The sequence below is a fragment of the Oncorhynchus keta genome, unplaced genomic scaffold (assembly GCF_023373465.1).
Source record: "Oncorhynchus keta strain PuntledgeMale-10-30-2019 unplaced genomic scaffold, Oket_V2 Un_scaffold_5147_pilon_pilon, whole genome shotgun sequence".
NCBI classification, from domain to species: Eukaryota; Metazoa; Chordata; class Actinopteri; order Salmoniformes; family Salmonidae; genus Oncorhynchus; species Oncorhynchus keta.
This window is the reverse complement of record NW_026290952.1, coordinates 257,814-270,104: the sequence shown is the minus strand read 5'-3', so window position 1 is coordinate 270,104 and position 12,291 is coordinate 257,814. Positions and strand designations below refer to the sequence as shown.

General features: G+C 43.7%; 1 protein-coding gene and 1 long non-coding RNA gene across 6 annotated transcripts in view; both read right to left on the bottom strand.

Annotated features, from left to right (window-relative positions):
* LOC127928942 (receptor activity-modifying protein 1-like) overlaps positions 1-12,291 on the bottom strand; it is a 35,799-nt gene that overhangs the window by 8,496 nt on the left and 15,012 nt on the right. For 2 of the 3 annotated variants that reach the window (XM_052516564.1, XM_052516565.1), the window contains exon 2: positions 8,269-8,449. In XM_052516564.1, coding sequence (XP_052372524.1) covers positions 8,269-8,449 — 181 coding nt within the window. The remainder of the gene's footprint in view (positions 1-8,268; positions 8,450-12,291) is intronic. The other variant, XM_052516566.1, reaches the window with a different exon arrangement.
* On the bottom strand, positions 2,547-4,339 carry LOC127928943 (uncharacterized). 3 transcript variants are annotated; one of them, XR_008132965.1, is made up of 5 exons: positions 4,056-4,339; positions 3,889-4,000; positions 3,611-3,778; positions 3,444-3,555; positions 2,547-2,902 (listed from the first exon to the last, which is right to left on the bottom strand). It is a non-coding gene; the product is annotated as an uncharacterized LOC127928943 (long non-coding RNA). The 3 variants fall into 3 exon arrangements; XR_008132964.1 differs by lacking the exon at positions 3,444-3,555; XR_008132966.1 differs by lacking the exon at positions 3,889-4,000.

Genomic DNA, 12,291 nt, shown 5'->3' with positions numbered 1-12,291 from the left:
GCACCATCCCGACGGTGAAGCATGGTGGTATCAGCATCATGCTGATTGGATGTTTTTCAGAGGCAGGGACTGGGAGACTAGTCAGGATCGAGGCAAAGATGAACAGAGCAAAGTACAGAAAGATCCTTGATGAAAACCTGCTCCAGAGCTCTCGGGACCTCAGACAGGACAACGACCCTAAGCACACAGCCAAGACAACGCAGGAGTGGCTTCGGGACATGTCTCTGAATGTCCTTGAGTTGCCCAGCCAGAGCCCGGAGTTGAACCCGATCGAACATCTCTGGAGAGACCTGAAAATAGCTGTGCAGTGGCGCTCCCCATCCAACCTGACAGAGCTTGAGAGGCTCTGCAGAGAAGAATAGTAGAAAATCCCAGAATACAGCTTGTAACGTCATACCCAGGAAGACGCAATGCTTTCATTTCAGCCAAAGTTGCTTCAACAAAGTACTGAGTAAAGGGTATGAATAATTACATAAATGTGATATTTCCGTTTTTCTTTTTTAAATAAATTAACAAACATTTCTACAAACCATTTTTTTCTTTGTCATTATGGAATAATGTGTGTAGATTGATGAAAACAAAAACATTTATTCATTTTTAGAATTAGGCAGGAATGTAAAAAAAAAATGTGGAAAAAGGGGTCCGAATACTTACCGAAGGGGTCTGAATACTTACCGAAGGGGTCTGAATAATTACCGAAGGGGTCTGAATAATTACCGAAGGGGTCTGAATATTACAGAAGGGGTCTGAATAATTACCGAAGGGGTCTGAATAATTACCGAAGAGGTATGAATATTACCGAAGGGGTCTGAATATTACCGAAGGGGTTTGAATATTACCGAAGGGGTCTGATTAATTACCGAAGGGGTCTGAATAATTACCGAAGGGGTCTGAATATTACCGAAGGGGTCTGAATATTACCGAAGGGGTCTGAATAATTACCGAAGGGGTCTGAGTAATTACCGAAGGGGTCTGAATATTACCGAAGGGGTCTGAATATTACCGAAGGGGTCTGAATATTACCGAAGGGGTCTGAATATTACCGAAGGGGTCTGAATATTACCGAAGGGGTCTGAATAATTACCGAAGGGGTCTGAATATTACCGAAGGGGTCTGAATATTACCGAAGGGGTCTGAATAATTACCGAAGGGGTCTGAATATTACCGAAGGGGTCTGAATATTACCGAAGGGGTCTGAATATTACCGAAGGGGTCTGAATACTTACCGAAGGGGTCTGAATATTACTGAAGGGGTCTGAATACTTACCGAAGGGGTCTGAATACTTACCGAAGTGGTCTGAATAATTACCGAAGGCACTGTAAGGTTTATTTTCAATATTAATTGGCATCAAAATAGCCATTCCTCAAAACATGTCTCAAAAAAGTGACTCTTTGAAAACAGGTCTGTTTCGGTCTACAACCGACGGAGTGGGAAAGGGCCAACTAACAGCTGGAATTACCAGCGGGCTTAGCACAGCTAAATATAACTACCATAGCTAGGTGGTAGGGGTTAGCACAGCTAAATATAACTACCATAGCTAGGTGGTAGGGCTTAGCACAGCTAAATATAACTACCATAGCTAGGTGGTAGGGGTTAGCACAGCTAAATATAACTACCATAGCTAGGTGGTAGGGGTTAGCACAGCTAAATATAACTACCATAGCTGGTGGTAGGGGTTAGCACAGCTAAATATAACTACCATACTGGTGGTAGGGGTTAGCACAGCTAAATATAACTACCGTAGCTAGGTGGTAGGGGTTAGCACAGCTAAATATAACTACCATACTGGTGGTAGGGGTTAGCACAGCTAAATATAACTACCATACTGGTGGTAGGGGTTAGCACAGCTAAATATAACTACCATACTGGTGGTAGGGGTTAGCACAGCTAAATATAACTACCATACTGGTGGTAGGGGTTAGCACAGCTAAATATAACTACCGTAGCTAGGTGGTAGGGGTTAGCACAGCTAAATATAGATACCATAGCTAGGTGGTAGGGGTTAGCACAGCTAAATATAACTACCATAGCTAGGTGGTAGGGGTTAGCACAGCTAAATATAGATACCATAGCTAGGTGGTAGGGGTTAGCACAGCTAAATATAGATACCATAGCTAGGTGGTAGGGGTTAGCACAGCTAAATATAGATACCATAGCTAGGTGGTAGGGGTTAGCACAGCTAAATATAACTACCATAGCTGGTGGTAGGGGTTAGAGAGGGGACATACCACACACCTAAATATAACTACCATAGCTGGTGGTAGGGGTTAGAGAGGGGACCATAAATATAACTACCATAGCTGGTGGTAGGGGTTAGCACAGCTAAATATAACTACCATAGCTGGTGGTAGGGGTTAGAGAGGGGACATACCACACACCTAAATATAACTACCATAGCTGGTGGTAGGGGTTAGCAGAAAGGGACATACTAGGTGGTACACACAGCTAAATATAACTACCATAGCTAGGTGGTAGGGGTTAGAGAGGGTGGTATACCACACACCTAAATATAACTACCATAGCTGGTGGTAGGGGTTAGGGGTTAGAGAGGGGACATACCACACACCTAAATATAACTACCATAGCTGGTGGTAGGGGTTAGAGAGGGACATACCACACACCTAAATATAACTACCATAGCTGGTGGTAGGGGTTAGAGAGGGGACATACCACACACCTAAATATAACTACCATAGCTGGTGGTAGGGGTTAGAGAGGGGACATACCACACACCTAAATATAACTACCATAGCTGGTGGTAGGGGTTAGAGAGGGGACATACCACACACCTAAATATAACTACCATAGCTGGTGGTAGGGGTTAGAGAGGGGACATACCACACACCTAAATATAACTACCATAGCTGGTGGTAGGGGTTAGAGAGGGGACATACCACACACCTAAATATAACTACCATAGCTAGGTGGTAGGGGTTAGAGAGGGGACATACCACACACCTAAATATAACTACCATAGCTGGTGGTAGGGGTACCACACACCTATAACTACCATAGCTGGTGGTAGGGGTTAGAGGGGACATACCACACACCTAAATATAACTACCATAGCTAGGTGGTAGGGGTTAGAGAGGGGACATACCACACACCTAAATATAACTACCATAGCTGGTGGTAGGGGTTAGAGAGGGACATACCACACACCTAAATATAACTACCATAGCTGGTGGTAGGGGTTAGAGAGGGACATACCACACACCTAAATATAACTACCATAGCTAGGTGGTAGGGGTTAGAGAGGGGACATACCACACACCTAAATATAACTACCATAGCTAGGTGGTAGGGGTTAGAGAGGGACATACCACACACCTAAATATAACTACCATAGCTGGTGGTAGGGGTTAGAGAGGGGACACACCACACACCTAAATATAACTACCATAGCTGGTGGTAGGGGTTAGAGAGGGGACACACCACACACCTAAATATAACTACCATAGCTGGTGGTAGGGGTTAGAGAGGGGACATACCACACACCTAAATATAACTACCATAGCTGGTGGTAGGGGTTAGAGAGGGGACATACCACACACCTAAATATAACTACCATAGCTGGTGGTAGGGGTTAGAGAGGGACATACCACACACCTAAATATAACTACCATAGCTGGTGGTAGGGGTTAGAGAGGGGACATACCACACACCTAAATATAACTACCATAGCTGGTGGTAGGGGTTAGAGAGGGGACATACCACACACCTAAATATAACTACCATAGCTGGTGGTAGGGGTTAGAGAGGGGACATACCACACACCTAAATATAACTACCATAGCTGGTGGTAGGGGTTAGAGAGGGACATACCACACACCTAAATATAACTACCATAGCTGGTGGTAGGGGTTAGAGAGGGACATACCACACACCTAAATATAACTACCATAGCTGGTGGTAGGGGTTAGAGAGGGGACATACCACACACCTAAATATAACTACCATAGCTGGTGGTAGGGGTTAGAGAGGGGACATACCACACACCTAAATATAACTACCATAGCTGGTGGTAGGGGTTAGAGAGGGACATACCACACACCTAAATATAACTACCATAGCTGGTGGTAGGGGTTAGAGAGGGGACATACCACACACCTAAATATAACTACCATAGCTAGGTGGTAGGGGTTAGAGAGGGGACATACCACACACCTAAATATAACTACCATAGCTAGGTGGTAGGGGTTAGAGAGGGACATACCAGCAGTATGACTGAGTGAATATAATTAGAGCTAAGAAACACTGAAGTGCCTTTGGTCTCCTGATAATATCAGAGGTGTTTCGACTGAATAAAGTTGATTAAATGTTTTCTTCATTGGAAACTTTGTTCTAAAAGAGCGTAGATGAATTCAGTGTAATTTCTGACTCTCTTTGACACTGGAAACCCCAAAGGTGACTACCACAACTTATAACTACCATGCTGGTCCTAGGGGTTAGAGCACGGGACATACCACACACCAAATATAACTACCATAGCTGGTGGTAGGGGTTAGACACACACACCACACACACTAAATATAACTACACATAGCTGGTGGTAGGGGTTACACACACACACACACACACACACACACAAATATACTACCAAGTCTGGGGGTGGGGTTAATATTTGTTTATGCAAACTGTCTCTTTCTCAATCCTTCTAGCTGGTGGTAGGGGTTAGAGAGGGGACTTTCCACACACCTAAAACAGTTGACCTGCTGGTGGTAGGGGTTAAATCGATCTCTCCACACACCTCTCCGATAACTCCATAGCTGGTGGTAGGGGTTCCCATCCTTCACACACCTAAATCCCTCCCTACCCAGCTGGTGGTAGGGGTTAGAGAGAAAGAACATTTTTGTAATGTTACCCGTAATGTTCTCCTAATGTTTGAGTGACCAGTTTTCCGTTAGTCCGGGGAACATTCTATCTATGCTAACAAAAAACCTTCAGAGAACCTTTTCAGCATGTTTTGGTGATAACGTTAGGAGAATCCCTTATTATCAAGCAGAATTATCTAGAACATGGTTTTTAGAATATACAACATTAATGTTCTAGACACATTTCATGGGAACGCTGCAGGAACCTTTCTGTGTATCAGTTGTCAGGACGTTGCCTGATGGTCCCAAAGAAACGTTCTCCAAAGAAAATATATTTTTTTATTACACATCACACCTTGTTGCTATTGCCAAGCCCATCAAGGCCCTGATTGGTGAACCACAGATCCATTCACAGCTCGTTCTGTCTGTTGGCAAGGTTCCACACAGACAGTGCTTTTAACATAGTGTTTTCAACATATTTGACACACATGATTCCATTCTACATGTTCATTCATACAGCAATTATTATTCAATATGTTCACACCTTTGATTTGAACTCACAACCTCATGGTTCACCACATTTAGATCGTGTTGCTAAACCACATCTGTGTTAGTTGTCAGTTCATTTGACTATTCTCTCATCAGTGATCGGATAGTTGTTTATTGCAAATTCTGTCATCAGTGATTGGATAGTTGTCAGTTCATTTGACTATTCTCTCATCAGTGATTGCTCACTAAATGTCAGTCTCCGACCTTCTCTCTCTCTCCCTGACTATTCTCTCACTCCCTGCCTCTCCCTCCTTCATCAGTGATTGGAACAGTTGTCAGTTACCCGTGATGTTCTCTCATCATGATTGGTGACCAGTTTCAGTTAGTTTGACTATTCTCTCATCAGTGATTGGAAAAACCAGTTCATTTGACTATTTCAGCATGTTTTGGTAGATGTCAGTTAATTTGACTATTCTCTCATCAGTGATTGGATAGTTGAACATGTTAATTTGACTATTCTCTCATCAGTGATTGGATAGTTTCATGGGAACGCTGCAGGAACCTTTCTGTCATCAGTGATTGGATAGTTGCCTGATGGTTAATTGACTATTCTCTCATCAAAGATTGTATTTTTTATTACATTCATCACATCAGTGATTGGATAGTTGTCCATTAATTTGACTATTGGTCTCACAGATCCATTCACAGCTCGTTCTGTCTGTTGGCAAGGTTCCACACAGACAGTGCTTTTAACATAGTGTTTTCAACATATTTGACACACATGATTCCATTCTACATGTTCATTCATACAGCAATTATTATTCAATATGTTCACACCTTTGATTTGAACTCACAACCTCATGGTTCACCACATTTAGATCGTGTTGCTAAACCACATCTGTGTTAGTTGTCAGTGAATTTGACTATTCTCTCATCAGTGATTGGATAGTTGTCAGTTAATTGGACTATTCTCTCATCAGTGATTGGATAGTTGTCAGTTCATTTGACTATTCTCTCATCAGTGATTGGATAGTTGTCAGTTCATTTGACTATTCTCTCATCAGTGATTGGATAGTTGTCAGTTCATTTGACTATTCTCTCATCAGTGATTGGATAGTTGTCAGTTCATTTGACTATTCTCTCATCAGTGATTGGATAGTTGTCAGTTAATTTTACTATTCTCTCATCAGTGATTGGATAGTTGTCAGTGAATTTGACTATTCTCTCATCAGTGATTGGATAGTTGTCAGTTAATTTTACTATTCTCTCATCAGTGATTGGATAGTTGTCAGTTAATTTGACTATTCTCTCATCAGTGATTGGATAGTTGTCAGTTCATTTGACTATTCTCTCATCAGTGATTGGATAGTTGTCAGTGAATTTGACTATTCTCTCATCAGTGATTGGATAGTTGTCAGTTAATTTGACTATTCTCTCATCAGTGATTGGATAGTTGTCAGTTAATTTGACTATTCTCTCATCAGTGATTGGATAGTTGTCTAATGATAGTGGAACATATTAAAATGTTTGAATGAAAACTGGACACCGGATTGTTCTTGCATGTGCTTATTGGGCCAGTATAGTTAGGCCCTGTCCAGAAGAAACACTAAACCCTTCTCACTAGGCAATTGTTTAGATCTGAGACAACTTGTTAGGTGTAAGCAATAGGGTGAATCTCAGCTCTGTTAAAAGTACACTCCAGACAAACTATTATTGATCCTAGTGATTCAGGAGGATCATTAAAACAGGTTGACATGCCCCACCAACATTACACAACTATACTGAATGTCCTTCAATTGCTGAAATAAGTCAATCAAATCACTGATTAAACAACAGTCATATTATATATATATGCCATTTAGCAGACACTTTTATCCAAAGCGACTTACAGTCATGTGTGCATACATTCTACGTATGGGTGGTCCCGGGAATCGAACCCACTACCCTGGCGTTACAAGCGCCATGCTCTACCAACTGAGCTACAGAAGGACCACCACTGAAAGACCACCACTGAAAGACCACCACTGAAAGATGGTGGTGTAGCAGGAAGATCTGAGTACTCTGAACCTAAACGTTGTAAGTTCAAATCCCAGTTGAGGACATGTTGAATAATAACCACTCTATAAAATAACATGCATCATTTAATTATGTGTGTCAAAGTGTGTCAAATATCTAAGTTGAAAACATTCTATGCGTGAGCATCCTTAACTTTGAAACAGACAAAGAACGATGAATGGATCAGTGGTTCACCAATCAGGGCCTTGATTGGCTCTGCAACAGTAATACATGTTCACCAATCAGGGCCTTGATTGGCTCTGCAACAGTAATACATGTTCACCAATCAGGGCCTTGATTGGCTCTGCAACAGTAATACATGTTCACCAATCAGGGCCTTGATTGGCTCTGCAACAGTAATACATGTTCACCAATCAGGGCCTTGATTGACTCTGCAACAGTAATACATGTTCTGGGGTCACATGCTCTGGCAACTCTCCCATGAAACATGTCTAAAACATGAATATCTCATGTTCTGAGAACATGGCAACCACGTTTGATGGAATATTCTCCTAAACCACAGAAACCTGGACGCATGAACGTTTCTGCCATGTTTCCATGACATGTGTCTAGAACATTCACAGCTTAAGTTCTGAGAACATAGTAACCACTTTCTGGGTCAATTCGATTTCACATTAAGGGAATGGTCTCTTGGAAACATTCCTGGCACATCACAGGAACATTCCTATGAAGAATCCTTCTATCTGTGTATCTGTTATGGCGATAGACATGTAAACACTCTCCAGATGGAACGGTCTTGTAAAGACAAGGACCTCTGCTAAACTGGCAGAGCATCATTTGCAAGTAATACTGACAAATAATACAGTGACATAATTCAAGAAAATGTCATTGAACTCAACTCTATTTAGGATGAATCAAATGTAGGTGAATAATATAGATTATACTGACTGAAAAGTGTCGGACCAGCTGCACCACAGGCTCTGGTCCAGGGCCTCCATGTCCAGAGTGAACTTGGTCACACAGAAGTCAGAGATGGCCCTCCCGTAGGCATCGCTGCAGCCGCTCACTGGGGGAATGGCCCTCCCATAGGCATCGCTGCAGCCGCTCACTGGGGGAAAGCCACGGGCTGCTTCAGAGGGAAGGAACATGTCATCAGATTGTAGCGTAGTTGTTGGAAGCAATCAGGGAGGCAGCAAGTTTATGAAACAGGGGCTAAATGTGTCAAGCGTCTAAGAGTAGGAGTGATGATTTAGGATCAGTTTTGCCTTTAAAATCATAAACAATAAGATTATATGGACAGGGGGCACCAGATCCTAGATCAGCAGTCTCACTCTGAGACGCTTGATGCATACAGACAAAGATCTTTATTCAAATACCCTTCATTAATAAGAGTTTGATTGAGCCTGCCTGGAGTACCGGATAGGCAAGGTTTGCACTTTTGGGACCATTCCGTTGCACTAGGCAAGCTCAATCTAATGCAGCTTGAAGTATTTTAAAGACAACAAGTACTATTTGAACCCATGTCTTGAAGGAAACATCCTAACCTGACCAGTCCGTACTGGACCACCAGAATAGACTGTCCCAGTCTGTCATCCATGCTTCAAGATGTCCACCATTGTCCCTGGTACTCAAGCAAACAAAGGTAACCTGCCTAAATGACTATCGCTCTGCCTATAGCACTCAGTTTTTTCATCATGAAGTGTTTTGAGAGGCTGGTCAAGGACCACATCAGCTCCACCTTACCTGAAACCCTGGCCCATTCGGATGTGCATACCTCCACCCAGACCTAACAGATCCACTCTGCCAGTGCTTCCACCCTGAACACGCCCCCCATCCCTGCCACTCCAACCTCCCCCTGGAAGGTCTCCTTGCTGTCTGTAAATGAGAATGCTGTTCTCCTTGCTGTCTGTAAATGAGCGCTACTACAGTTCACCACCTATTGCCAGGGCTCCATCCCCCTGAGAAGGTCTCCTTGCTGTCTGTAAATGCTGCAGTGGGGCTCCAACCTCCCCCTGTAGGGTCTCCTTGCTGTCTGTAAATGAGCGCTAAGCCACCCAACGTTCCACTCTGCCAGGGCTCCAACCTCCCCCTGTAGAAGGTCTCCTTGCTGTCTGTAAATGAGCGCTAAGCCACCCAACGTTCCACTCTGCCAGGGCTCCAACCTCCCCCTGTAGAAGGTCTCCTTGCTGTCTGTAAATGAGCGCTAAGCCACCCAACGTTCCACTCGCTAAGCCACCCAACGTTCCACTCTGCCAGGGCTCCAACCTCCCCCCACTGTAGAAGGTCTCCTTGCTGTCTGTAAATGAGCGCTAAGCCACCCAACGTTCCACTCTGCCAGGGCTCCAACCTCCCCTGTAGAAGGTCTCCTTGCTGTCTGTAAATGAGCGCTAAGCCACCCAACGTTCCACTCTGCCAGGGCTCCACTCTGCCAGGGCTCCAACCTCCACCCTGTAGAAGGTCTCCTTGCTGTCTGTAAATGAGCGCTAAGCCACCCAACGTTCCACTCTGCCAGGGCTCCAACCTCCACCCTGTAGAAGGTCTCCTTGCTGTCTGTAAATGAGCGCTAAGCCACCCAACGTTCCACTCTGCCAGGGCTCCAACCTCCACCCTGTAGAAGGTCTCCTTGCTGTCTGTAAATGAGCGCTAAGCCACCCAACGTTCCACTCTGCCAGGGCTCCAACCTCCACCCTGTAGAAGGTCTCCTTGCTGTCTGTAAATGAGCGCTAAGCCACCCAACGTTCCACTCTGCCAGGGCTCCAACCTCCCCCTGTAGAAGGTCTCCTTGCTGTCTGTAAATGAGCGCTAAGCCACCCAACGTTCCACTCTGCCAGGGCTCCAACCTCCACCCTGTAGAAGGTCTCCTTGCTGTCTGTAAATGAGCGCTAAGCCACCCAATGTCCAACCTCCACCCTGTACTCCTTGCTGTCTGTAAATGGTCATTCCACTCTGCCAGGGCTCGTAGAAGGTCTCCTTGCTGTCTGTAAATGAGCTAACACAATGTTCCACCCTGTAGGGTCTCCTTGCTGTCTGTAAATGAGTCCAAGGCCAGGGCTAGAGGATTGTCCATGTAGATAAATGTCCAGCTGGTGAGTTGGTGTGGAGCCCCAGGGGTTTACAGAGGTGTTCTCAACCAGAACTCTGGAATGCAACCAAATGGTTCAGATAGGGGTGGGGGGGTCTGTAACTCTACCAGCTATGGCCTGTGTTTGGGTACCCTGGCAACCTAGTCCCTAACATAGAGGTGTGAAGTGCCCCCTGCCTGGACGAAAAAGTCAGGCTAAAGTCGGGGCTCAGTACTTGGTAGCCTACCTCAGCTGTAAGAAGTCCCAAATGTTGTCTCTTAAGTGCCAGAGCCATGGAGAGGGTTTGAATGGTTGATGTCTGAGAGTTTCATGATTAAAGTTAGATGTTTTTGTACAGACAGCACAAAGCACTTTATGGGAAACTCAGTGTCCCAGATCTGTTTTTGCTCTTTCCTTCTCCATTGCTGTCCTTGTCAAGTCAAACATGGTCGTCATGGCAATGAGCACCAAGTTGGCATGATAGCACAACCAGACTGACGCTCAGGCTACTGTACGGGTTCTCCTGACTTCCTCTAGCTAATAGTTCACCCTTCTTTTGACACTGAGAATGAGACCAGCTCCAGGGGTCACCAGGGGTGACAGAAAGGTGGAACAGCAAAGTGCCCAAAGGCAGTTAAATGACCATTGAACAGTAGCAGAATACAGATGGTGCCTTTAAAATCACAAGGTTTACCCAGCAATAACCTCTGATGTGAGTACTCTGACTAATGTCATTCGAGAGCCATCTATAATTAGGCTACTATTAGTAATGATATCCTCCTGTGGGTGAATTGGGGACAACCCACTGGGCACAGATGTCAATTATCAAATCAAATGTTATATGTCACATGCGCTGAAAACAACAGGTGTAGTAGACCTTACAGTGAAAAGCTCTTAACTAACAATGCAGTTTTAAGAAAAATAAGTGTAAAGGAAATATTTACTAAAATAAACTGAAGTTAAATAAATAAATAAAAATAAAAAAAGAGAAGAAAATAGATCAAGAACAAGTAATTAAAGAGCAGTAAAATAACAGTAGTGAGGCTATATACTTGGGTACCAGTACAGAGTCAATGTGCGGGGCACCGGTTAGTCGAGGTAATTGAGGTAATATGTACATGAAGGTGTAAAATGGGAGTCAATGCAAATAGTCCAGGTAGCCATTTGATTGGCTGTTCATGAGTCTTATCCGGCAGAAGCTGTTAATTAAGAAGCCGTTTTGACGGAGACTTGGCGCTCCGGTACCGCTTGCCGTGCGGTAGCAGAGAGAACAGTCAGGGGTGCAATTAAACGTTTATTCAACCTTGGTTCAACGTCATTTCATTGAAATGAATTGAAATCACGTTGATTCAACCAGTGTGTTGCCCAGTGGAAAGCGGAATAAATAAGCTTTGTGTCAAATGTATAGAGACCAGTTTATAGAAAGCGTTGCATTGACTTTGACTGCATCTTCATGCATTTGATGCTGCTGATTCATTCAGTTTGGCCCAGATATCCTTCACCTTGGTCAGCTGTTTTGTTTATTATTGTGCGAACATGTTTTCATATTCATCAGGATCATGTGTAGACTCTCAATGAGAAAATACTTGGAAAGACATCTTCCTGAGAAAGCTGCTGACCAAAGCTTAGAGACCAGACGCTCTATGTGAATACTGAACAAAATCATAATACTGGACACTTCACTTTTATAACGTCAATAATCGAAAATGGTTTAATGTCAAAATATGACATTTTCATCCTTAGCTTCATTCTACAGCACACATTTAAATTGTTATTTATGTTTCCGTAATGGTCAAACGTTTGCATTATGCAATAAGTTGTATAGGCTATATCAAACGAAAAAGGTCAATGTAAGTCATTTGTAGATCACTTGGTACGGTTCGGCTATCTAGTAAGAATAGGAAGTGCG